At 42.1% G+C, this 27230-nt stretch overlaps 3 protein-coding genes across 5 annotated transcripts in view; 1 reads left to right on the top strand and 2 right to left on the bottom strand.

Moving 5' to 3' along the window:
* GTF2H2 (general transcription factor IIH subunit 2) overlaps nt 1–3832 on the top strand; it is a 33966-nt gene extending 30134 nt beyond the window's left edge. For both annotated transcript variants that reach the window (XM_050946822.1, XM_050946823.1), the window contains 3 exons: nt 2322–2424; nt 2673–2712; nt 3383–3832. In XM_050946822.1, coding sequence (XP_050802779.1) covers nt 2322–2424; nt 2673–2712; nt 3383–3502 — 263 coding nt within the window. In that variant the 3' untranslated portion in view covers nt 3503–3832. The remainder of the gene's footprint in view (nt 1–2321; nt 2425–2672; nt 2713–3382) is intronic.
* A 2536-nt stretch (nt 3833–6368) lies between these two features.
* On the bottom strand, nt 6369–17663 carry LOC127047914 (survival of motor neuron protein-like). Of its 2 annotated transcripts, none has more exons than XM_050946826.1 (9): nt 17547–17663; nt 17126–17197; nt 14794–14919; nt 14213–14413; nt 11732–11872; nt 10753–10824; nt 9091–9201; nt 8006–8091; nt 6369–6964 (listed from the first exon to the last, which is right to left on the bottom strand). In XM_050946826.1, exons 1-8 carry the CDS (start codon nt 17598–17600, stop codon nt 8035–8037), a joined length of 834 nt encoding a protein of 277 aa, XP_050802783.1. In that variant the 5' UTR covers nt 17601–17663; the 3' UTR covers nt 6369–6964; nt 8006–8034. The 2 variants fall into 2 exon arrangements, with proteins under 2 accessions (XP_050802783.1, XP_050802784.1); XM_050946827.1 differs by having other exon boundaries at nt 6369–6960.
* A 2209-nt stretch (nt 17664–19872) lies between these two features.
* Nucleotides 19873–25492, bottom strand: SERF1B (small EDRK-rich factor 1B). Its single transcript, XM_050946828.1, has 3 exons — nt 25367–25492; nt 23287–23395; nt 19873–20459 (listed from the first exon to the last, which is right to left on the bottom strand). Exons 1-3 carry the CDS (start codon nt 25371–25373, stop codon nt 20387–20389), a joined length of 189 nt encoding a protein of 62 aa, XP_050802785.1. The 5' UTR covers nt 25374–25492; the 3' UTR covers nt 19873–20386.
* Between the last annotated feature and the right edge of the window lie 1738 nt (nt 25493–27230).

The raw sequence follows: 27230 nt of genomic DNA, 5'->3' as shown, positions 1-27230 counted from the left end.
AGGGCTTGTCCTGCTCTGGTGCTCCAGCTGGGAAGCAGGGGCTCTCCCTGCTCCGCGTGGCTCCTGGAAGCAGTGGCATGTCCCCCCCCCTCTGGCTCCTACGCATACAGGCAGCCAAGGGGCTCTGCATACTGCCCCTGCCCCAAGCACCACCCTCACAGCTCCCGTTGGCCAGGAACTGTGGCCAATGGAAGCTGCAGGGGTAGCAGCCGCGGACAGGGCAACGTGCAGAGCTGCCTGGCCGTGCCCCCATGTAGGAGCTGGAGGGGGGACATGCCGCTACTTCTGGGAGCTGCTTGAGGGAAGTGTTACCCGGAGCCTACACCTTGACCCTCTTCTGCACTGCAACCCTCTGCCTCAGCCCTGATCCCCCTCCCGCCCTCGAAACCCCTCGGTCCCAGCCTGGAGCCCCCTCCTGTACCTTGAACTCATTTATAGCCCCAGCCCAGAGCCCGCATCCCCAGCCAGAGCCCTCACCCCTCCCGCACCTCAACCCCGTTTCATGAATATTCATGGCCCACCATCCAATTTCCATACCCAGATGTGGCCCTTAGACCAGAAAGTTTGCCCACCCCTGTTGGTCTGGGGAAGGATTGCAGGCATGCCTGCTCAGAGGAAGGGTCAGAGTCAAGTGATTGACAAGGGAAAGCCTGGGAAGGGCTAGCCTGATCAGTAGGGAATGAGATGCCCTTTCCTGGGAGCCCTGAATGGGGGAGAAGCCCTTTTGGGGGTAGTCTGGAACCATCCACAGAAAGGGTTGGACTGGCTGTGTGGGGATCCTGAAGAACCCAGACCTGTCCATCCAACCCATGAGATAGGTAGATAAGGCCATTACATATCTTTATCTGTGGAGGATTGTTTAAATTCAGCGGCACACTAAATGAACACAAAGAAATGGACAGGCACTGTTTCCTTATGAGCCAATAGTAGAGCAATATTAATTTTTAATTTTCCAACCTCTACTCTGTGTGTACTGTGTTTTACACTGTGGAACTGCTTCAGTTTCAGCACTCTAGGGCACAACAATCACATAAAGTTTTAGTAAATACTGAGTGGATTGATAAAGGAGTGTAAATCAGTAAAAACTGGACTCCTTTAATAAACCTGGTAACTTATCAGTGAAAATTGGTAAAAACTCAAAACGTGGAACTCTATCTATGAGGAAAGGTTAAAAAAACTGGGCAAGTCTAATCCTGAGAAAAGAAGATGGGGAGGGGGTGGGGAACTGGATAGTCCTCAGATACGTTAAGATGATGATGAATTGTTCTCCATGTCCACTGACTGTAGGACAAGAAGTAATGGGCTTAAATTGCATCAAGGGAGTTTGTTAGATATTAGGAAGAACTAGCTATCCTTATAGTTAGGTACTGGAATAGGCTTTCAAGGAAGTTTGTGGAATCCGTTGAAAGTTTTTAAGAACAGGTTAGACCAAATAAATGTTAGGTATGATTTTAGGTATATTTGATCATGCTTCAGTGTAGCGTGTTGGACTAGATGACCTCTCAAGGTCCCTCCAGCCCTACATTGCTATGATTCTTTACATACAATGGTAAGCAACAACAAAACCCTAAGCTATTGGGATGTGGAAAAACTCAATTATGCCTGTTGCAGAACTTGTCCTTAATTTTATAGTCTTGGGTATCAAATAGGTTTGAGGCTCTGAGGCCTACAGTGTGCAGAAAGCAATACCACAACCCAGTTGTGTCTTAGACTGGATGCTGAATTCCTTGTGTGCTTGAAACTTTCATTGAGGTCAGTGGGAATTTGGGGTGAATCAGAATTTGATCAGACTCCATTTCTTTTTTTAATTCCAGTATCTTTTATATTCAGTTGGAATATATTTGGAATACATATATATCCAAAAAGGGATTCCTTTCGCCACCAATTTAGTTATATAGTATAGTGGAAATATCACTTGTGCTGGAGGAAAGTTGTAACTTCCCTTCATTGAAGGGCTTGGGCATAGTTTATATTTTCATGTATAGAATTAAAATAATTCACCAACCCTCAAAGGAAACCATTAGTATACTTCTGTAAACCTCTGCAATCAGTAACCTAGATGGAACAGAATGGAGTTGTATACCTTCTAATTTTTAAGAGGTTTTTTTTTTAATTTTATGTGGACTAAGGCAGAAATTCAGATTATTAAAATTGATGCACTCACATAAAATACCTTTTGCTGTTAAAAAGAGAGGTTGTGGGGCCAAAGGGTTTGTAAACACATGCTTACTTTTGCTACTTTCTCCTGTATTCATGAAATAAAAAAATTTGGTTTATCTTGACAAATGATTTGTTTTTGTCTTTTTATTTTGACATTCAAGGGCTTACATTAGTCTCTGCACCCCATCTGGCTCGGTCTTACCATCACCTGTTTCCTTTGGATGCCTTTCAAGAAGTTACACTGGAAGAATATAAAGGAGAACGGTATGTAAATCATGCCTGCTATAAAGAATCAACTTGGGCCTTATAGACTTCATCTTTTGTTTTGAAAATAAGATAAGTTGGCAATGGCTTCTTTAGTACTGGTTGAACTAGTGCATGTTCAGTGAAATGGCTGTGATTTGTCCTTTAAATTATAGAAATGGATATATTGTATAAGAAATGACTGTGTAAAATGCTGTTGCTGAACAATTTTTTTCTTTCAATAAAAATATTTGAATTCTGTTTCATAGCTATTGTCAAGGCTGCCAAGGGGAGATTAAAGATCAACATGTAAGTTATTATAAAATGTATTCTAAGTTGCACACTGCTTCTTAATGTAATTAATCTTTGTGAAGGTCATCTTGATGACAGAAAAACCTGTATAGAGACCATCATCTTGGCCAGATTGAATTTTCTGTCCTGGGTTCTCACTTTTTAGACTGCAAAAGCAGCACACTTAAGGAGTGTCCAGATACTGTAAGGTGTGCTGCTGCCCTTGCTCAAAAAGTTGACAGGGCTAAGAATGAGTCCTGTTCCCACCTCTGGGCATAAGGATGGTGGGAATCTAATGAGTAGAGTTAAATTAGAGAAAAATGAGCTTTGTCAGACAAGATGCTTCTATTTGTAGAACTCTTTAATGGAACCTGTACTTACTTTTTAAAAAACATAAGTTAGCTGCAATACCCCTAGGATTCCCAAGTTATTACAATTATGGGGTTTTTAAGGGTGAGAATTTGGGCAATTGGTTTAATAAGAAACAATTTATAGTTTATTCCGATTCAATCTAAAAGTTTATTTAGCCTGAAAAATTTTCATAATGGAAACTTATTTGGTAGGAATCTTACGATGTAAATATGTAAAACAGTTTGTTTAGAGTACTCTATTGCATTACTGTAATACTAAAACAGTGATATTTGTATTTGAAAATTTAACTTAATTTTTTTTTAACCTTTTCACTCAGGTTTACATTTGTAAAGTCTGCCAGAATGTTTTTTGTGTGGAATGTGACTTATTTGTTCATGATTCTCTGCACTGCTGTCCTGGCTGCATTCACAAGCATCCTACTCCTCTGTGTGTATGATATCAGGTGTTCCTAGAGATGGTCCTACCTGTTTCATTCCTGCACAAAGAGTCAAATTGGACTATTCAACCATAGACTTCAGTAGAACTCAGAAACAAGGAGAAATACCTAGATGAATGCAGTAACAGTGAAGACAAACACACAATTTTTAGTTAGTGTATAGAATTGAATATTTAAATTCTCATGGTCAATGTTTATAAAAATATCTGCATCTGATTTATTTCTCACTTGTTTTGAAAACCTTTGACTTATTCAAGAGTTGTGCTAAATAAATGTGTAAATCTGTAAGGGTGTGGAAAAGTGATAGATAGATTTGTATGCTAAAACTGATTCATGTTTGTTTCATAACTTGTAAAAAAAAAAAACAAAACACCCTAACATCTTAAAGGCCAAGTGGAAGCGTTTCTCCTGCAGGTGTGCTCTGAGCAATACTGCCCCTCTGGAGGCGCCAGTAACTACCATCTTAAACTGTCTCTTGTCCTTGAAATAGCAGGGCCTAGCAGTTTCTTCTGTCAGAGCACACATAGCAGCAATTTCGGCCTTCCACCCGCGTGAAAATGGGTGCTCGGTCTTCTCCAATCCCATGGTCAGCAGGTTCAGGGACTAGAACATCTGTATCCGCAAATTCGGCATCCGGCCCCTATGTGGGACCTCAAACTGGTCCTATCCAGACTCATGGGTGTCCCGTTCGAGCTGATGGCCACTTGCTCACTCCTGTTCCTTTCCTGGACAATAGCTTTCTTTGTCACTATCACCTCGGCAAGACGTGTGTTGGAGCTTAGAGCCCTCATGTCGGACCCACTGTATACAGTGTTCCATAAGGACAAGGTACAGCTGTGACCACACCCTGCCTTCCTTTGTAAGGTGTCTGCCTTCCATGTCAAGCAAGACATCTTCCTTCTGCACGCTTCTCAACGAGAACAACAGCTGCACTCCCTAGACGTTCGCAGGGCCCTCGCCTTTTATATTAAACAAACAAACTCTTTTAGGAGGATTACCCAGCTGTGGCAGACTGGATGAAGGGCCTGCCAGTCTCCACACAGCGCATTGCGTCCTGGATCACATCCTGCATCCTTGCGTGCTGTGACTTGGCTGGCATGCCAACTACACACCTTACTGCCCACTCCACTTGGGCTCAAGCTTCATCTTCCGCCTTCCTGGCTCATGTACCCATACAGGAGATATGTAGAGCAGCAACCTGGTCATCGGTGCATACCTTTGCTTCCCACTACACAGTTGTCCAACAGTCAAGGGCTGATGCGGCATTTGGCTCAGCGGTTCTCCACTCTGCAACATCTCTCTCCAACCCCACCACCTAGGTAAGGTTTGGGAGTCACCTAATAGGAATAGATATGAGCAAGCACTCTAAGAAGAAAAGACTGTTATTCACCTTTGTAACTGTTCTTTGAGATGTGCTGCTCATATCCCTTCCAAACCTGCCCTCTGTCCAAGTAGCTGGCAAGAAGGAACTGGGTGGCAATGGGTCGACTGGGGGTATATAGCTGGTGCCATAAAGGCGCCACTCCAGGGGGCGCCTCAGCCAACCCACCAAGTGTTGCTCAGGTACGAATCGTTCGCATGCACACCTAATTGGAATGGATATGAGCAACACATCTCAAAGAACAGCCGTTACAAAAGTGAGTAGCTGTCTCTTTTTTCCTTCCTAAGTGGTGTTATTTGCACTTAATTTTACTGAATTTCTTACTTTCCAATTTATCAAGGTAATTTGGAATTTTAATCCTGTCCTTCAATGTGCTTGCAACCACTCCCAGTTTGGCATCAGCCACAGATTTTATAAGTATACTCTCTACTCCATCAACCAATTCATTAGAAAATAGTGGAAATGTACCAGACTGCCCAGGGATCTAACTTAATATGTCCTCCCAGGTTGAAATCTCATGAAAAGTGAGTCGTTTTGAATTGGTCCAATGACAAGTCATTTTGATGTTTCAACTGATGTATTATAGCCAATATGGACTGTAAAAGTTTTGTTTAACATTTAAAAACTTAAGACTCCAAAAGATATGAAAAAGTAATAGGCAGTACATTTTAATTAAGTGACCTCCCTCATTCTCAGAAAAGTGAGCTGCAGCCTTTTTGTCAGGGTGAGATGGTACATCTAAACTAAAGGAAGTGAAAATGAGGGTTAAAAAGGGAAGGCACCTTTTAAGCCTGTGATTCATTGTAAGTCCTACTCTAAATAAGATTACATAAAAAGCACTTAGCAATTCTGTTTTTTAGTGCTTTTCATTTTTTAGCATTGCAGTTTTACAATATTTAGAAAGAGGATCTGAATTATCTTCCTTCTTATATCAGCAACAGAATGATGTAAGTTCCAGTGAATTATAACCTTGGCAAATCAAAGGAAGGCAATACATTTGCCCAAGAAGTGGGAGCAGAGTTGGTTACTGACAGTTAAGTGACACAAACATTTCATTACTCCAAACATGTAAGAAAGGAGTGTGTTACAAATAGCTATACCATCTAGTCTGAATTGACTGCATTTTGGTAGGCCTTTAACAAAATGCAAATAAATGGGAGTACTTGCGACTCCTGTGAGAATTTTGCATCCCTCTGCACAGGCAGAATTCATATCCGTCCAGCAAATTTTTCCCTCCTTTGCAGAATATAGTTTCTGCTGCAGTTATACCTTTCACCCACCAGGGGCTGCTGTGGCACCAGAGGAGAGGGCATCAAGCTCCCAGAGGGAGGGGGAAGAGGCTGCACTCCTCTCAGTAGGGCCAGCTGAGGAGGGTACAGGAGGCTACTATGATCTAAATGTTATGTCTTTCCTATATACATATGCCATCCAAAAGGTAAAAACATTTAAGTAGCAAAATTTGTTACAGAAGTTTAAAAAAGCAAATTCAAAGTTTGAGTAAATTTTATTTACAAACATGCAAAATAAGTATAGCAACAACTCATAAATGAGCCTTCCCCCACTCATTGCTTTATGTTCAAGGTTCTGATCCTACTCATAGGATATTTAATGTGTTTAACTCCCACCTGCAGTCACAATTACATACATGGCTGCCTACTGGTATCTACATTAAATATTTTGTACTTCTCACTTCTGATCAAAATTAATTACGAATTTAAAAATGTAAGATACAACAATGCAGAGAGCAGCCCCTCTGTAACCACTTCTTGTTTCAAAAGGGATCTGTACAGTATTTTCAAAATCCATAACATTAGCATTAAACAAGTTAATTGGGCAGGTGTCATTTTATTGCTGCAGTGCTTTTTAAATATATATCTTGCTGGTTGCCTTTAAAGTAGCAAAATAGTCATTCATGCATTCTTAAGAAGTCTGGTGTTGCACTCATTCAGTCAGATGGTTCACTATTAAAATACAAAGGACTCGAGATGTTAAGATAGTTAGTCTTTGTTGTTTAAAAAAAATCAGATCTTCATATCAGCCAATATACAAGTGACATCTCTCCCAGAGATATTTGTACCTGGCTTAAAAGAGAAAATTATATTGTATGGGTGCATGCACACTAATTTTTTTAAACAAGTATTACCTGCAAATCACTATAAATCATATTTGCCCTTTAAAGACAAGTCTGTCAGAGAAACAAGTGAAAAGGAACAGATGGCAGAATACATGTTTTGCACTGTAGTAAAGTGATTAATCCTTAAGGGAGATCCTATGCAAAAGTTATTTCAAACCAAAGTGCAGATATTCAGCAATAAGGAGGGGAGGTAATTTAAAAAAAAAAAAAAAAAAAAACACCTCAACAGGACACAAACTCAAGAACTGAGCTAGATGTTAGTCCTGTCTTGAAAACCAAACTCAAGCACAGTCTCTCCTACACTACATGTATAAGTGAGCAACTGTTTCTAAAAATGTGATCACAAACTCAATTAACAGTTTTTCTGTTTCCAGGACTGATTAAGTTAGCTGTCTCTCTCACATTAAGGCCTGGTCTATACAGGGGAGGGGTGGGTGGTGTCTATGTAAGATACGCAACTTCAGCTATGAGAATAGTGTAGCTGAAGTCGATGCATCTTAGTTTGACTTATCTCACAGCACGGGATCAACAGCCACAGCTTGCCCTAGTGGAGTTCTGGAGTCAACGGGGAGCACATTCAAGTATCAATTTATCACACCTAGATGAGATGCGATAGATCGATTGCTATCTGGTGGGTAGTGTGGACGTGCCCCAAGATAGCAGCCCTTCTAAATCATAGTGGAAATCATCAACAACATGGATTTAATTTTTAGTAATACCAGCCACATTGATTTCCCAATCACAAATCCCACCTTGGAAAGTACTTTAACAACCTATTCCAGCTCTCACCCACTATGCCTGGTGGCAAGTCACTTGCTACATTGACAGTGGCAGAGATTTTCTTCACTGGTGGCCAAGATGACTAGAGATCTTGGAACCTAAAGTTGCCCTTGTCTTTAAAGGGACGCTCTCCAGAGCTAGGATGTAAGCTGCAACAGGCTGCCCACTGATTGCAACATTAAACTTTAAACACAAATGCAATACTTACAATTGCTCAAGATAGTAAGTGATATTCAGTTATTTAGGGTGAGGACATCTCTCCAAGGCAGCTTCCATTCGGCTCTGTTTTAAACCCTACGGGACACAGGATAGCGAGAGTTTGTTGTTCAAGTGTGAAGACAAAATAAAAATGAAGCTTTGCTCATCATGGTAAAATATTTTGGGCCAAATCCTTCTAGTCTCTCTCATGAAAAGCAGGTTTGGTTCTTTATAGATTACAGACTAAAGACGAACAACCAACATATATTATATTGAAATCAGGAACTAAAACTTAACTATTTGCTATTGTCCTGATCTGTGTCCCTACAGAAGAGTTTGAGAAATTTTTGCTGTTAAACCAAAAGTAAATAATGGAAACCCACAGACATTAATCTAAAGTGCCAGTTCCCAAATTCTGTTTCTTTAGTCTTCAGTCCACATTTGAGTGTTAGCAAGAATTAATCATCAAGCTTGAAAAGTCAAATCCTTTCTACATTTTTTTTCTTCCCTTGCAAATATACAAGAAGCAGCCCTCCACAACAACCATGGATTTTTCATCAGTGTGGAGTTCCAGCATGAGCTATCCATGTACCACAAACCCACCCCTCCCACAGGTCAGCAAGGAAGTGTGCTGATGGGGAGGGGGAGGGGAAGGGGGAGGGGGTAAGAGAATAAATTAGCTCTATCTTACACCCCACCAATATCCAGCAGTTAGAAAATAATAATTTTTTTTTAAGAACTAAATATTGAATAAGTCGAGATTTACTCCAACCACACAATCTATTTCAATTATGACAAACTGTGCATGGTAGGAGAACTGGACTGGAAAGCTGCAACTGGTGATCTCAAAATTATTTTTATATAATATATTTAAATATGCAAATATAAACATAGTAAGTTCTCATTAGTTAAGTAGACTGATCTGTTTTTGCTCACAGAGAGACAGGAACACTTAAATAGAATGCTTTTCAAGCTAGGTTCTCAAATTAAAGTAAAAGCTCCATAGAGAAAAAAACCAAAACACCTACTTTTCTTAAACAACAGCAGAACCCAAACCTAGACTACACATGCAACATTTCAACAGAAGTCACTTACCAGATAGTAGCCCGTGTGATAACCACTCATATACCAGGCTATTAACATACTTCCCAAAGCTTCCTCATCTTCAGGAGAATCTGGACCCATGGGTGGTGGAGGAGGAATCAACTACAAGATTGCAACAAAACACTGTACTGGCTTTATTTAATTGGTGTTTATCTTACAGGCAGAGAAATTGAATGACAACCACCAACTCTGAAATTACTGACAAATAAATGAAAGAATAGGAATGCATTCTTGCACATGCTTCAGAATATGATAGATAGTATTTCCTTAAACACCTTATTTAAAAAGGCACATGTACCACTGATCTGTATTTAGCTCCTATAATCAGTGTATCCACAGAGAGAAAAGAAAAAACTTAATTTTCCAAAATTCATAAGACACACAGAGCTTTTCTACATACAAAATCTTTGACTATACTGATACAGTTAAAGCACTATAAACACACTAATGCAGATGCAGTTGTATTAGTATCATTATTCCCATAAGGGAAGGGAAATAAGATGTGTCAATATAATGGAACTTAATATCAGTTGGAATTATTAATAAAATGTTAAATTAATGTGGGAAATCAACAAACACCAATTTAACCATAAACTCCTTTAGTAAATCTACAGGCCAAATGGCACTATATGTAGTTGCTCTAAACATGCCTAAAAAGCCTAACTAACAGGCAATTTATTACATCCAAACAATAACAAAACAATATAAGCATTTGATCAAGATACTTACAAATGGGCTAAACCCAGCGTACTCAGACCCATATTGGCCACCTCCAAAATGGTCAGGCGGATATTAAAGAGTTCATTGCTAAGAGTTTACATTTTTATACCGTTTAACAAACAAGTGATGTCACTGCCAATCACCAAAGTCAGTTAAAGACCAATTCCAGACAATTCACCCTTATTTTGTCTTAATCCAGATAAGATTTACAACCTCCTTTCTTCCCAAGAGTTTTCCGCCTCTCCTCCTTGCTGTCCAACAGTTTTCCCATTGCACTAGGTTCACATGGGTTTTAACACTGGTATGTGGGTTGGGGAAGGGCGAGGTCGCTCATTTTAAGACAGATTCTCTTTTTTTTTTATTTTTTATTTTAAAACCATCTATAGTCACCCCTCTCAGTCAGGGGCCTTCTTTTTAGAAACTACCCCTAATGTTATTAGTTATTCATTGAATCGGACATCCTCAATACTTTATTCCTTCTGGCCTTAACACTTATTATTTTCAAGGCCTTCCTTTGCAACATGTACACATTTCCTTAACCAAACTCAAGATACGTATAAAATTAAAGAATTAAAGTTACTGATATTGTAGAATAAGTAACTATTTCAGTAAAAAAAAAAGTCACACGTCTAACTGAAATGGTTACACCAGTACAAAAATTCTGTATAAAACAGATCTTTATCCTTGTGAACTCTATAATAGAAATTTACTCCCTGCAATCCTGAATACAAACCCCAGAAGCTGGGAGGAAATTTATAATTGGAACATTAAGATTGGCTTAACTCGACCTCTGCTACTGGGCACATACGCAGTACTGAATAGGTACTCATTTAAATTTAAAAGCAGGTATGTGCACATAGGTGACCAAGAAAGTCAGAAAAGTGGAGATCACAAATATTTGCCTTTAACCACTGTTTTCCACATACCACTTACCGGTGGTCCTGCTGGGAATGGTGGGGGGCAGCTTGGTAAGAAGGGTGGTGGTCCACTAAATTTTGGTCCAGGCTACAGTGAAAGAATTGAATATGAAACAAAATTTGAAATTAAAAAAAGGGAAAGAAACCTTCTGCCTTAAAATATTATTATGCAACAGATCACAAAATTGCTTAAGCAAAGGCAGCAAGTCCCAATGACTTAATGAATCAACAGTATAGGAATATGGGCCAGTACAAATGATTCTTGCCAGTATTCTCTGACATGAGCGTCAGCAAGCCTAGCAAAACAAAACTGTGCCTTTCTTTATAAATATCACAAAAAGACAGGCTTGAAGTGATGTTTTAATAGTAGTAATTTTTAGAATGCCCTTTAAAGGGAATCTGAAGTTGGATGCTCACATTCAAAAAAACCTGTTCCTTACATCTAATATTCCTCTATCCAAGTTATAACTGATAATACCTGGTCTAGGATACAAGCTAAGCTCACTCTTGTTTTTGAATACTAAATTTACTATATCACATTTTTATTAGAATCTCACTGTGTCTATATTCGTATAGAAAAATGAAATGATAGGCTCCTATCTTAATTTATATAGTTCTTCACATATGAAAATTTTCTGGTCATCTTCCACTTATATTGCAATGTTCCTAAAATAAAGCCAATTGTTTTTATTTCAATTGCATTTCATATAGAATCTATTCTAGATTGTAAATACATGAGGTGACAATTTGACCCCAAAGAAGTCAATGGGAAAACTCCAACTGACTACCAGGGTGTCTGGATTTCACTCCTACTGTTTACCACAGGAATATACATTAAGGGTCAAGAGTTGTCGTAAGAGCTAAACACCATGCAAAAGTTGGAATTTGATGTCTAGAAGAAGAGTGGTACATTATTTTCTCAGAGCTGTGAAATAAATCATGTCTGAAGATCCTGCTCTGCTTCAAGCCACTGTCACAGCTAGGGCTATGCTTACCCTTCCCAGGCCTGGTGGTGGAGGAGATGGAAAATGGGAGTTCCAGTGAGAGGATTTTAATTTTGTAGAGTTGTATCTGTTTCCAGGTGACTGGGAGAACTTTTCACTTTCATCTGTTGAATACTGAGTTTCATTTTCATGCTAGAAAGAAAATTGTATTTTTAATTAAAACTCTGGTACACTTGTTCCCAGGTTATGCCTCCCATGTGTCTAGAGCAAGTGTTAAACCAAATTCAATATGAAACCTTTCACTAGGAAAGCCTTGTCCACATCCTCGTCTTCCATCTTGATTTCTGCACCTTCCTTCACTCTGATTTTTTAACTCTGCCCCTGCTAATTCAAAAATGCACCTGCTAAGATCATCTTCCTGTTTTCATTTTGACCATGTAATCCCTTCTCTCTTTGAATCTCTCCACGGTCTCCTCCCTTTCTACCAAGTCAAGTTCAATAATCTTGTCCTCACATCCAAGGCCCTTTACAGTTCTGCTCCTCCCCTATTTATTTGCTCATTCCTTAAGAATGGCCATACTGGGTCAGACTAAAGTAGAGTGACCAGACCGCAAGTGTGAAAAATCGGGATGAGGGTGGGGGGTAATAGGCACCTATATAAGATAAAGTCCCAAATATCGGGACTGTCCCTATAAAATCTGGACATCTGGTCACCCTAGACCAAAGGTCCATCTAGCCCCGTATCCTGTCTTTCAACAGTGGCCAATGCCAAATGCCCCAGAGGGAATGAACAGTAACAGGTAATCATCAAGAGATCCATCCCATCGCCCATTCCCAGCTTCTGGCAAAGTTAGGGAAACCATCCCTATCCATCTTGGCCAACAGCCATTGATGAACCTATCCTACATGAATTTATCTAGTTATTTTTGAACCCTGTTATGGTTTTGGCCTTCACAACATCCTCTGGCAAGGAGTTCCATAGGTTGACTGCATTGTGTGAAAAAATACTTCCTTTTGTTTGCTTTAAACCTGCTGCCTATTACTTTCATTTGGTGATCCCTAGTTCTTGTTATGAAAAGGAGTAAATAACACTTCCTCCTTTACTTTTTCCACACCAGTCCTGATTTTATAGACCTCTATCATATCACCCCTTAGTCATCTCTTTTTCTAGCTGAAAAGTCCCAGTCTTATTAATCTCTCCTTGGCAGCTGTTCCATACCCCTAATCATTTTTGTTGCCCTTTTCTGAACCTTTTCCAATATATATTTTTTGAGATGGGGCAATCATATCTGCATAAAGTATTCAAGATGTGGGTGTACTATGGATTTATATAGTGGCAATATGATATTTTCTGTCTTATCTATCCCTTTCTTAATGATTTCCAACATTCTGTTCACTTTTTTGATTGGAACTGTACACTAAGTGGATGTTTTCAGAGAACTCCACAATGACTCCAAGATCTCTTTCTTGAGTGGTAACAGCTAATTTAGATCCCATCATTTTATATGTATAGTTGGGATTATGCTTTCCAATGTTCATCACTTTGCATTTATCAACATTAAATTTCATCTGCCATTTTGTTGCCAGTCACCGTTTTGAGAGATACTTTTGTAGCTCTTCGCAGTCTGCCTGGGACTTAACTATCTTAAGTAGTTTTGTATCTGCAAATTTTGCCACCTCACTGTTTATGCCTTTTTCCCGATCATATATGAATATATTGAAAAGGACTGGGCCCTAGTACAGACCCCTGGGGGCACCACTATTTCTCTCTCTCCATTCTGAAAATTGATCTTTTAACCAATTACGAATCCATGAGAGTACCTTCCCTCTTATCCTATGACAGCTTACTTTGCTTAAGAGCCTTTGGTGAGGGACCTTGTGAAAGGCTTTCTGAAAAATCTAAGTACACTATATCCACTGGATCCCCCTTGTCCACATGCTTGTTGACTTCCCTCAAAGAATCCTAATAGATTGGTGAGGTATGATTTCCCTTTACAAAAGCCATGTTGACTCTTCCACAACAAATTATGCTCATCTGATAATTTTGTTCTTTACTATAGTTTCAACCAGTTTGCCCGGTACTGAAGTCAGGCTTACCAGCCTGTAATTGCCAGGATCACCTCTGGAGCCCTTTTTAAAATTTGTATCAGAGGGGTAGCCGTGTTAGTCTGGATCTGTAAAAGCAGCAAAGAATCCTGTGGCACCTTATAGACTAACAGACGTTTTGGAGCATGAGCTTTCGTGGGTGAATACCCACTTCCTCAGATGCATCTGAGGAAGTGGGTATTCACCCACGAAAGCTCATGCTCCAAAACGTCTGTTAGTCTATAAGGTGCCACAGGATTCTTTGCTGCTTTTAAAATTTGGTGTCACATGAGCTATCCTCCAGTCATTTGGTACAGAAGCTGATTTAAATGACAGGTTCCAGACTACAGTTAGTAGTTCTGCAATTTCACATCTGAGTTCCTTCAGAACTCTTGGGTGAATACCATCTGGTCCTGGTTACTTGCTTTTTGAATTGTTCTCTCTCACCTCCTCAGCATTCTGCTCCTCGTTTTCTTTTTCAACGGTGTTCGGAAGAAGCAGATCGGATAGATTGTGCTCTTCCCTATTTCCGTACCCAGTGTAAACAGCAACACAGGTCCCTCTCTTCTGATCAATTGAGGCAATAGTTGCTAGGTACACATTGCCATCCTCAGACCAAACTGCATTACAGGCATCACCAACTCTCCACTGCAACAAAAGCAAGTCAGTCAAATCAACAGCTATATTTGTGACCCTTGAAAAAAATGTTTTCCCCAAATGTAACTTTTCTAATCCTCAAGGGTTTCAAACATCTAAACGTTAACATATTCATCTACTATGCATACAAACTTTTGAACTAAATACTGCATGATATGCCTCTCCTCACTACAGATTATTCTTTATATCCAATTAATCTGTTTCTAAAGTGGCCCCAACACAGCAAGATAAATCTTATTTACAATCTCATTGATGTCAATAACTAAAATCTTCCCTTGATAAGCAAATAAACCTTATGTTTTAAAACTGACTATGAACATGTGCAATACAAAAATTAACATTAAGTTTTGGTATTCAGTTTTTAAGATGACCTGTTTCAACGGTGCTGCGTTGCTTTTCTTCCTACTTCTGTTCTTTTTGTTATTTTTTCTCTTTGTTCCTGAGCATTGTTCTTGTTTGTCCGAAGGCTCCGAACACTCACCATTCTTTAGAGCATTCTACAAAAGAAAAAAAAGATTCTATGAATCAAAATCTCAACTATCTCAACTTCTATCCCCCATTTCAATAGCATCCAGAGCTATATAGGGGATGCAGAAAAGGAAATTTCTCCTGTTCTGATAAATGACATAATGGTAAGGATGTATGTATTTATTTTGTCTATATTTCGTGGTGTTATTAAAAGGTCCACTAAATTTAGATGTGTGTTTAAAAGACAGATTTTAGCCCAATGTGATATTTGCACTTGTATGAACTGTTTTCTACAATTCTACTTTTGAAATAATATTCTGACCAAGATGGACTTCTCTACACTATGGGTGCTTCGGCAGCACAGCTATGGTGACACAGCTGTGCCGCTGTAATGCAGTCCTGTAGACTTCCTACAGCAACTGGGAAAGAGTTTTCCCATGGATAATCAACCTCCTGAAGTGGTGGTTACTCTGTCAACAGAAGCATTCTTCTATCAACCCAGCCACGTCTATGCCAGGAATTAGGCTGGTGTAGCTACAGTGCTGAAATGTGAATTTTTCATACACTTAAGCCAGAGGTGGGCAAACTACGGCCCGCAAGACCCTCCTGCGCAGCCCTGAGCTTCTGCCCCAAGAGGCTAGCCCCTGGCCCCTTCCCTGCTGTTTCCTCTCCGCTGCAGCCTCAGCTCATCCCACCGCTGGTGCAATCCTCTGGGCAGTGGGGCTGCGAACTCCTGGGGCAGTGCAGCTGCGGAGCCAGGGCCTGATCTGGTGCTTTGCACTGCGCTGTGGCATGGCTGGCTCCAGCCAGGCAGCGCAGCTGTAGCACTGCCAGCCACCAGTGCTCCAGGCAGCGCAGTAAGGGAGCAGGGGGGTTGGATAGAGGGTAGGGAAGTTTGGGGTGGTGGGCGAGGGTGTGGATAGGGGTCGAGATGATCAGAGGGCAGGGAACAAGGGAGTTGAATGGCGGCAGGAGTCCCCAGGGGACAGTCAGGAAGCAGAGGGGGGACTGGATGGGTAGTGAGGGGCAGTCGGGGGCAGAAGTTCTGGGGGCAGTCAGGGGACAGGGAGAAGGTGTGGTTGGATGGGGCATGGGTCCCAGGGGTGACACTCAGGAATGAGAGGAGGGGGCGGGCAGGGGTGCTGGATGGGGCAGAAGTCCCGGGGGCGGGGGGTGTCAGGGGACAAGAAGCAAGAGGTGTCAGATAGGGGACAAAGACAGGCCACGCCTGGCTGTTTGGGGAGGCACAGCCTCCCCTAACCGGCACAATGTACAATTTTGGAAACCTGATGTGGCCCTCTGGCCAAAAAGTTTGCCTGCCATGACCTAAGCAATGCAACTATGTTCGTCTAAATTTTCAGAGTAGCCCAGGCCTGTAACAAAGGGATGGAAAAGCATCCTGTTAACTACCACACACTTTTAAAAAAGAAAAAAAAATTAGCTGCATAATTCCTAATTGGAGGAGGATCAGAAGTCACCTTCGAATGCCATCAGGAATAGTTATGCCCCTCTCAGTCTAGAAATTCAAAGACTTGTGTGAACTCTAGAGGACCCTTTGGTCCTGATCCCACACGGATGCACCCCCTCCCAACACGTAGGGTTGCCAGGTGTCCGGTTTTCAAATGTAATGCCTGGTCAAAAAGGGACCCTGTCAGCTCTGCCAACCAGGCTGTTAAAAGTTTGGGCAGCAGAGGCCGGGGCTAAGGCAGGCTCCCTGCCTACTCTGGCTTCGTGCTAGAGCCAGAAACAGCTACCTGGTCCTGTGGCCCCTAGGCGCATGGGTGACCAGCGCTGGCTCTGCAGCTCCCACTGGCCGGGAACTGCAACCAATGGGAGCTGCATCTGTGGGTCGGAGGACAGCACACAGAACTGGCCATGCACCGAGGGGCCACAGGGACCTGGTGGCCACTTCCTGGGAGCCACAGTAAGCACTGCCAGGACCCTGCACCCCAAGCCCCACCTCAGAGCCCACACCCCCAGCCGCGTGAATGAGGGAGAGTGGGGAAGACCCAGTAACAGAGGGAGCAGGGATGGAGCAGAGAGGTTTGGTTTTGTTTGTGCCATTAGAAAGTTGGAAACCAACTCTACAGCCGGGGGAGAGGGAGCTGCCCCGCGAGGTTCCCCGCAGGAATGGGTCATACAGCGCAAAGGGAAGAAATTTTTGGAGCGGGGGAAACGCATCCCGGGGGTTTCTGGTTGAACGGCTGCTAGCACAGCGCGGGAGAGCCGCGTTACCTTAAATGACGCCACCGCTCTATCGTACGCCTTGATCAGCGCGGTGTCATCCCAGATGTCCGAATCGTCGCTCTGCGGGGGGAGCGGGGACAGGAAGTGTTACCAACACGTGCAGCGCGCGCACGCCGTTGCCCCCCTCGGTCAGGCCGCGGCGGCGGTCACGGGGTCTAGATTGTGGGACGGGCGGACAGGGCACGGGGTAAAACGCGCCCACCCCGCACGGCCGCTAACGGTCCGCGGGCAGCGCTCGATGCCAGGGGTGCGGGGAGCAGCCCCCCCCCGGCCCGGCCCGGCCCGGCCCAGCCCAGCCACGCGGCCCCGGCCTCACCTGGGGGATAACACGCCAGGGCCCTGCCCCAAGCACCGCCCCGGGAGCCACAACCCCTGCCCGGGGCGAGACCCGCCCGCCTCCCTCCAATACCTGCCCGGCGCCGCGTTTAAACAGCACCGTCTCGGCCCCACCATGGCCTGCCATGGCAAAAGTTTGACCGGCCGGTGGCCTCCCCCACTCAACCAGCGCGCATGCGCGGCCCTTCACACGCCCTCCCCCTCTGCACGGGGGTAGAAGGGTGGAGCTTGATTGGTTGCGGCAGCGGCCTAGTCCAGCACGTCCCTTTACCAGTGATCCACCGCCTTGCTACGAAGGAAGCGGCTGCCTGCTGCCCCCTCCCTTCTCCGCAGGAAGAGCTACAGCCGCTCCTCCCAACTCCAGACACTTGTCCCACAGCAGGGTTGGACGTACTGCCATTGTTATAACAAGGGGTCCCCCCAGGATCTTCTCACGCGTTCCCTCGTCCCCGCCTTTGTGCCAAATCCTCTGCCCCAAATGGGTAGTGGTAATTCGTTCATTTCCTCTTTAAATGAATGTGCTTTTTCAAAAGGCAGCAGGAGCACAGGCAAATTCACCCAGTGTCCAACTGCTCTTGTCCAGGACGTTTTATTGTCTTCTAGAAGAACAGACTAAATGCATGATTAGCATAATGCAATGCTCACAGTGTACAATTTTAAACAGGGATAAGAGAGAGACAGCGGAAATGTAGGGCAGTCTCAGGTATTTCCCCTCAAATGTCCATTGAGCAAGATCGACATCTTAGTGCAAGAATCAGAGTCCAAAATTCAGCTCAAGACATTTCAGAAAATTCTGAGTGAAACTTGTTAGGAAATCTAATGTTTTGTATTTATGTTGATGAACTGCTTATATAAACCACTTAATGAGTGCTGTGGCTTGGTAATGCCTGTTTTACTCCTGCAAACATTTCCAGTTCTGAATTGTGCATCTGGCATGGTAGAAGAGACCTAAAATGAGTACTAACCCTACTTGTTCATAATATGGGTTAACATTAATTTTACTAAGCATGCTTGTGCTATTAGTACTGCTGTCAAAACTGTCAGCCTTGCAAGCAGTCCTGAACTAAGCAAGTTTCATTACACTTTCTTGTAGTTTGGAATGAACAAAGGAAACACTACCTCTCATAGACTATCAGGGTTGGAAGGGGCCTCAGGAGGTCATCTAGTCCAACCCCCTGCTCAAAGCAGGACCAATTCCCAGACAGATTTTTGCCCCAGGTCCCTAAATGGCCCTCAAGGATTGAGCTCACAACCCTGGGTTTATCAGGCCAATGCTCAAACCACTGAGTTATCCCTCCACATAAAAAGGATGATGGCCTGTGCCTAGCTTTTTGTTGATACTAGCATACTACTTTGGTAACACAAGTTCTTGGCCAATTACTGATCTTTCTTTTATTGCCTCCCAGAAGAAGTATAAGAACAGTGGCAGAACAGGTGCAGATTATGCTATCAAGCAATTGAGTGCATGCAACTCCCACACAAGTTACTAGGACCTTCACCTTCCTCATGCCCTTCATTTATATTCATGCAGGGAAGAGGGAGTTTACTCAGGTCTAGCACTTTTAAATGAAGCCCAAGCTTGTCTGAATTAATACTTATCCTTAATAGAAGATCCATCAGATAGTCTAGAGAGCAAGACCTGAAATTAGACTAACTGATAGTTCAGACTACTTTCCATTTATTAATGTACTACACAGGAATCAAAAGGAAAGTAGAGTTTGCATCATCAAAGGCCAAAGGAGCAGTGAAAGCTGCACAACAATGAAGAATCTTACCTCCTTCACTGCATGTATATATGGGTAATAGTTTAAGCTCATTAAAACCTACCTTACCTGCTCCCAAGAAAAGCTAGTTTGCTCTGTTAGAGTTTACTTTAAAATCAGTTCACTGCCCCCCAACAGACTACCCTACCTAGGAAAGGAATCCGTTTAAGCCACTTTACCACATTATACATACAAAATGTAGATAAGGAGAAATGGAGGATTGACAGTTAAATGTTTAAAAAAATTTGCCCTCCCATGATTTTTCTGAATCTCAAAAATGAGATTCAACAATCTCATTTTAATAAAAGGGCGAGTTTTCAGATTTTTCTGAGCAGTAGTTCTCCTTGACCTTCAGCTGAGGTGCTCAGAAAATTCAAGGCGTTAGGCCATAGATCTGTGGTTATGAGGTTGCTGCCCTCCCCACCCAGACAATGTTTTAATTAGGTGAGGCTAAACTAAAAGTTTACAAGCAGATCTACTGTGGAAAAGATTACAGCATAATATTAAACAAATCATGCCAGATTGTAGTCTTCTGAAAGTCAGTTTTGAGAAGTTCATTTTCCTCAATAAATCTGCACTTTTACTGGGCTTGAGTTAAAAGCTGTCCACTGTACCCCATTTCAGATTAAACAATACTTCATGCAACATTTTATTGTAAAAATAATTTAAAATGAGATTTACAGTTCAGGCCTTTACAAGTTTGAATGCATTGTACAAAGGTATTGGACTTTTAAAGTAGTGTTCTACTGTGAATGATTGTTATACTTTAAGGGTCACAAAGAGGGCAACCTGGTCTAACTGTGGCTTTAATAGTGTAGTCACACAAGCCATTCAGTGAAGTCAACATTGTTAATAATGAAAGGTGCAGTTAAGCTATTGCTAGCATTACTTAAACTATGCTTATCTGCATGCCTATAAGAGTGCTTGCAATTTTTTTGAAATAAGTATTCCAGGTAACTTAATGAAGTCTTGGTTTACTCAGCCTATACTAATCAAAAAATCTAAATAAATGCAAATTGAATAAGTCTGCAAGTATACGATAAACATTTACCATTTAATGGTAGGCCACTTTTACATACAAGTCTGATTTTTTAGGCCCTATTAACTTGGTGTACTGTAACATTTTAGGTCATTTATGTTGCCACATGGTTTATTTTGCTTCTGCCTGCAGAGTCTTCTTCTCATTAGCTGCTTTCTGCTTTTGCTGCATGATTTCAGAGTCTCTGTAAAAAAAGATAGATATGTAGTTAGAAAGATACTGAGCTACTGCTGGAACAAAACCAAATGCAACAGCATACAGTATCAATATTAAGCTTAAAAATGATCAGGACAATCAGTTGATAGCCCTGCAGAGGGTCAGCCCAGATAACAAGTCTACTTGCCTGCATTTTACTACAATGAAAGAACTATTGATATTTTATGTGCCTGTCAGCATTCCATCCTGGATGAACAGATATTTCCAAGGTAGCACTGAAGTTCTAGTCTGATACTTCTTCAGCAGAAGATGCATACCATAGATGAATCCAAGCTCCAATATTTAAACCCTACTTGAGGTACTGATAATTTTGAGTTTGCCAATACTTGGCAGAAAATGGAAACCAAAGCCATTTGGTATAGATATTCCAAAATCCAATTAACAGATTATGCTCAGTCACATGAAGTTATATATAGAGCAAGCCCCAACCAAGATCATAAATCCTGTCTCATATGTTCTCAGTAAAGTCAGGAGTTTGATAGCTTTTTACCTGGTTGAAACACACAGGGAAAGCATCTTTCAACCTGTAACCTTTAGGTCAAGAGGCTGCGTCTAGCTGGCCTCAGAGCCAGTCAAATTATTTACTGGATCAGTTAAAATCTGAAAGTGTATTTTGAGGCAGTTGCTATTCACTTCAAGGCTGATTGCACACTTGATAGTTCTATAGTACAAGGAGTATATTAAAGTCTTATAATTCAGGAACACTGTTGTGGCCTTGAGTCATGTTGTGAACAGATTTTACACTTCTTTGTTGCCTGGATCTTAGTTTTCAGTACAGATTGTGTTTAGTGTGATGCTTTCCCAGGATTGTGAGGCACCTCACCATTAGCATGAAATGGTCTGGTCTGTGCCTGTTGTGGATCATCTCCCTGGAAACAGCCTCTAGCAGCACAAGCACTATCTTCCAGGCCTCTGCAGACCTTGCTCTCCATTCAGATAGAGGCACACATCAATCCCTGAATACTTGGAAGTGTTCCCTGTAGTGTCCAACCCCTGATCCACTGAACACTTACAGAATTATCAGGACTGCAATTCTCAAAGGAACAGTACACACTAACTTCTAAGATTCAACTGAGGACTATCACTTTGCTTAACACCACAGCACTTAGATATAGCTACAGTGAAAATAATAAGTTTTTCAAAGTGGCAGTAAGAGTATTGGAAACAAAGAACAAAAATTAGGGCTGTCAACTAATTGCTGTTAACTCATGCATTTAAAAAATTAACTGCAATTGATTGCATTGTTAATAAATTTCAGTTGGTATTCTATTTGAAGGTTTTTGGATGTTTCTACATTTTCAATATATTGCTTTCTGTTATAGAATAGTGTACGATGCTCACTTTATTATAAATATTTGCATTGTAAAAATCAAAGATAGTATTTTTCAATTCACCTCATACAAGTACTGTAGTGCAATCTCTATCATGAAAGCTGAACTTATAAGTGTAAATGTACAAAAAATAACTGCATTCAAAAACAATGTAGAACTTGAGAGCCTACAAGTCCACTCAGTCCTATTTCTTGTTCAGCCAATTGCTAAGACAAGACACTTTGGATTATATGTTGTAACTGAAATCAATATACAAAGATATTTACATTTATATAAATAGTATTCTATTATTGTTTTAGAGTGCAATTAATCACAGTTGTTAATCACTTGATAGCCCTAAAAATTATACACTTTTAAAAACTAAAATGTAAGTTATTCTTTAAAGACTCTCACCCAAAGTAGTCCAGTATTTCAACCAAATCCGGCTGAGACCCTTTTTTCCATGAAGCAAAAGCACTCTTTTACTCCCTCAAGGAAGGATACCTGGGCATCCCTTCCATTTCCTCAAATATACTCAAGCAAACCTTTGATATGCACCTCACAAGAAGATTCTCTTCCCCCTCTGTTTTTCTTCCTGTTTCATTTTACAATCCTTCATTTGTATTCAGTTCAGATGAATGGTAGGGGGACCTACTGTGAATGAGGCAATACTGAATTTATAGATCAGGGGTAGGCAACCTATGGCATGTGTACTGAAAGCAGCACACGAGCTGATTTTCAGTGGCACTTATGCCACCTGGGTCCCGGCCACCAGTCTGGGGGGCTCTGCATTTTAATTTAATTTTAAATGAAGCTTCTTAAACATAGTAAAAACTTTACTTTACATACAACAATAGTTTAGTTATATATTATGACATAGAAAGAGACCTTCTAAAAATGTTTAGATGTATTACTGGCATGAGAAACCTTACATTAGAGTAAATAAATGAAGACTTGGTGTACCACTTTTGAAAGGTTTGTCAACCCCTGTTATAGATGAATACTTCCTGTCTGTCTACTAGGTCAAGCTGCTTTTCAGGCTGAACTGGCTAATTCCTTGTTTAGCTAAGAAAAGTATCTGGGGTTTGGACTGAGCTGGTACACTGATTTATTGTCCATGAACTACGTGCTTAAAAAAGAAGTCTCAAAGCATGTAAGAGGGAAGGAAAATATGAAGAACTGCACAATCTGAACATTTTGTTTTGGCACCTTAAGTGAATGGCTCAGGGGGTACTGCCACTTCCCTCCTAACAAGGAGGAACCAAGGACTACAGTAGAACCCAGAAGGGTATTTGAGGCCCTCTCAAAACAGATTCAAGCTCAAGAAATACTATGGGAAAACCAAGTCTGAGTAACCAAAAATATGTACAGATGTTCAAAATATAATCAGTCTACAAGTATCAAGTAGGTACAGCTTATTTTCATGAGCAGAGCTTATAGAATACCACTCATCCTTCTCTCCGACACCTGTGTACTAGCGCTTACCTTTGTTTTCTCTGAGAAGCAGACAAACTATCCTCTTTCCTTTTCCCCTTGAGGACCTCCTGGGTTTTCTTCATGTTCTTCTGGCGGGCAAGTTCACGCTGGTTCCCACCTACATAATATTCAAATTTATATATGGGCTGCAATTTCCCTTTCTTACCTCCACTCTAAGATTGTATTCTGATAGTAATTTAGTACCTTAAGTTCAAAACCAGTAAAAAGCATTACTAGAACTACCCATGAAGGTTTTCCTCCAAAGTTTGGATTCAAAAGACAAATTCTGCAAGGCAAAACAGCAACTCTGGTGTAAAGCCAGGAGGTGCTAGAGCTTCCCAAATTTAACAGCTAAGAGAATTCAACATTTTTCCCTAACCTTGCTCTCAGAAAACAGCTACATGTTTTTTGTTGAAGTGTTCCTAGGAACTTCAGTTTGAGGCAGATGTGGCATGGAAAAGTTCTGCCAAATATAAGCAGTTCAGGCAAGTTACAAGTAAACTTTGAAGGATCAGATTTTTATTGGTGTCAGTAATATTGATTTTACCACATGGACAAAGTGACAAAAGCATTCCCAATTAAAATCATCAAAGTTTAGGTATGTAGTCTGATGATCATGTACTTAGTTTTACATGTACCAGGACCCTAAACCTGGAAGTTCACTATATAACGAAAATAAGAACAGGTCAGTATAGCAGAAAGATCTCCAGAGTGCTCTGCCTCTTCAATTACTATTTTAAAATAGATAAGGGGGAAGCATACCAATGCCCATGTTCTCATATTAGCAAGTACTTTTGATCTGAGGATGATGGGTACAGATCATCATCCATGCCTCTTTTTGACCTCACGTTGTGCATACTATACAGTACCTCTTCATAAGCAGACTGAGACAGCTGTTTCACTGATTGCATAAGCCTGCAACTTCCCTTTCAGGCCAGAGGGCACTTGTGTGAGGAAGTTTAGTTCTTAGTTACCCAGGTCTTCCTTGAACTTGGATCACTACAGTGAATTTAAGCTGTATGTTTAGAAACCTCTAAGCCGCTTAAAACATCTCCAAAATTGAACTACAAGACAGACAACTTTAATAATGCTGAAGATTAGTTTGTTGCCAGGAGAAATGAAGAAGTTGTTCTACAGTTTGAGAAAACTGTAGTAATAAGTGTCTGACTACTACTGTGATATTTCCTCTATTAATTTTTTGCCATTAATATAGTCACGTGGCATTGTTCCCCCAACATCAGACTTTGAGCAATATGGGTTCCTGCAACACCTCACAGTACTGCTGCAGTTAACATTTTTGGTTTATTTACATCAATAGGAAGGGCACAGTCTGGCAGTGCTAAATTCAGTATGGTGGGATTAGATGTTCAGGGGCCATTTAAGGGCATTTTATTTGTAGCCTGACAGCCAACAACGAAACATTGAGCTGCCGGCCTGACCGATCAGCAACTCATCACAAACGGCGCTGCAAAGACTATCCAGGAGGCTGCTTTGTTCCGAGTCGCCCACGTTTTTAAGGCTGGCTTTAGGGCCACCCTTCGGGGACCCGGCTCAGAACACGGTCCATGTTTATAGCCACCGAGGTTTCGCTCCAAAAATACCTAGTTTTACAGGGAGAAAGGAGTCACCAAGGAGCGAGACCGCAGTACAGGTACCCGACTCCCGCCTGCCGCGTTCATCCCCCGCGGGGAGCCGCGCACAACCTCTGGTTACCCTGGAGGCCGCTACCCCGCGGGCCCGGCCGCTCCTGCAGTCTGACGGCGGGTGGGGCCACTATGGCGCCGGCTCGGAGGAAGCCTGCGGGGCTCACGGGCCCCGGGGCCTGCACAGCTCGGCCGGGAGGCGGCGCTGCCGGGCCGGGTGCTGCGGTCGGAGCGGAAAAGAGGCGCCCGGAGCCTCAATTACCGGGAACAGCCACCCCCCCCACACGATCCGGGCCCGGCCCAGAGCCAACGGGAAGGGGGCATGCGCCGCTCTCATAGTCCTCCGCGGGGACCCGGGTAGCCTTCGTGGCTCCATCACCTAGGCCCGACAGCGGCCAGCGAACGCGCGGACCCGGCAGAGCAGAACCACTCAGGCTGATACTCACGGGCCATAGCGAGGCAATATCCCTGGCGGGACGCACCGAACCTGAACCGCGACTACTTCGCCTACACACCGACAACTGCCAGAACCTTCTTCTACCTCCCTTTCAGCACCGCTACCCGACGTGGCTTATATAGTGACACGCCTCTGTGACGTCACAAACATACATGCGTCACCAAACCACCCCCACCAATATTAGAATTAGTCGGCGCCTCACTGCGCATGCTTAATTAGCCGCATGTCTGGGCTGCTGTGGCTCTGAAGGGCAAGGGTGGGCCTCAGTGAATCTGTTTCCCTCGGGTTGTGGTAATCAGCGTTCTCACGATACTCAGGCTGTGTCGGAGTCTCAGGATATTTGGTCTGGTTTATTACCCCTTCCTCCAGATTCCGGGAGGCAGTAACGTCACGTGACTAGCTGAAAACCACAATTTTTCTGTTTTGGAAGCAGGTTTTTGTCCTGCCTGATTGTATAGGAAAGCATGAAAATATGATCCCAGTGCACCCTAAAGTCTCAAAAACCAGAAAGCAAATAGAGCTGTTTTGAGCCTTTAGTTTTAGGGGACACTTGGGCCCCGTTTTCAAATTTTTCTCTTCAACCATGAAGACTTCTAAAAAAATTAAAACTGTGATTCTTCATATAATCAGAGAATTTTAGGTACTCAGGCTTAAAAAACACACTAAATATTGCAATAGTCAGGATAAAATGGTGAGCGATGGTAAATCTCTAAAATGTAAACTGGAAATGCCCAATATTTACTCTTCTTGCAATGTAGAAAATTATGGTGCTGTAACAGTGCCAGGTCCAGTCCTCACATGCTAAATGAGAGCTCATTGCCAGGAATTAAGAGTTTCAGAGGAGGTCACTTTTGTACAATTTGAGAAAAACAATACTTTAAAATCACATTTAATCCTTAAAAAGGTAATATAATTTATCTGAAACTAAATAGCAAAGCCCCAAAAACTAACTTCATAAACCAGAAGCCCCACTTAAATCATTGCAAATTATAATGTCTCTCTGGGCTGAACTGTCATCTGCTTGATTCTCAGCTCTTCAATTTATCATTATTTTAGGAATTTAGTACAAAATTAATTAAGCTGTTTTTGAGTTATTAGAATATGAAAAACTGTGGTCCTCATCTTGTAAGCAGATCTGTGCAGGCAGATCCTTAAAACTATGCAGCACCCCTTTGGTTTCTCTGCACAGGCAGAAAGGTCTGCCATTCCTACATAGATTTATTTGTAAAGTTGGTACTTTAGGTCCCAAATCTATAAATATTTAGGCACATGATTAATTTCACTAATGTGAGTAGTCTCAATAAAAGCAATAGGACTGCTCACATGAGTAAAATTAAATAGGAGCTCACAGCCCCGCCACCCAGAGCATTGCACTGGCAGAGGAGCGAGCTGAGGCTGTGAGCGAGGGGGAATCGCAGGGGAGGGGCCAGGGGCTATCCTCCCGGGGCAGGAGCTCAGAGACTGGGCAGAACGGTCCCGCGGGCCAGATGTGGCCCACCTCTGGGATAGATTCACACCTCAGCTTGCCATGAACTAAATGTTTATGAAGACAAGTCCTAAACCCTGCTCATGTGAGTTGTCAAAATGAGATATTGCTAACAGTAGATTGTGACAGGTTTCAGAGTAGCAGCTGTGTTACTCTTATCTGCAAAAAGAACAGGAGTATTTGTTAGTCTCTAAGGTGCCACAAGTACTCCTGTTCTTAGTAGATTGTGAAGAATTTCATAACATGACTGTGCATGTCCTCTGAGGTCTACTGCACCCCTTGAACTTGGCTCCCCCTGGTGCGGTCTGAATATTCCTGTGGATTCTACTGGATTCCTTGGGCGTGGCTTCTTAATTGAGGAAAAATT

The sequence above is a fragment of the Gopherus flavomarginatus genome, chromosome 3 (genome assembly GCF_025201925.1).
Source record: "Gopherus flavomarginatus isolate rGopFla2 chromosome 3, rGopFla2.mat.asm, whole genome shotgun sequence".
NCBI lineage: Eukaryota > Metazoa > Chordata > Testudines > Testudinidae > Gopherus > Gopherus flavomarginatus.
The sequence above is the reverse complement of the archived record's forward strand: the minus strand, read 5'-3'. Positions and strand labels throughout refer to the sequence as shown.

Bases quoted from the DNA above. Each gene is read 5' to 3' on its own strand.
- LOC127047914 (XM_050946826.1), bottom strand. From the start codon at position 17,600: ATGGCAGGCCATGGTGGGGCCGAGACGGTGCTGTTTAAACGCGGCGCC. The intron at 17,198-17,546 runs GTATTGGAGGGA...CTCCCCCCGCAG, and splicing joins TTAAACGCGGCGCCGGGCAG to AGCGACGATTCGGACATCTG. The intron at 9,202-10,752 runs GTAAGTGGTATG...GCAATCTTGTAG, and splicing joins CATTCCCAGCAGGACCACCG to TTGATTCCTCCTCCACCACC.
- SERF1B (XM_050946828.1), bottom strand. The intron at 20,460-23,286 runs GTAAGCGCTAGT...CTTTTTTTACAG, and splicing joins GCTTCTCAGAGAAAACAAAG to AGACTCTGAAATCATGCAGC.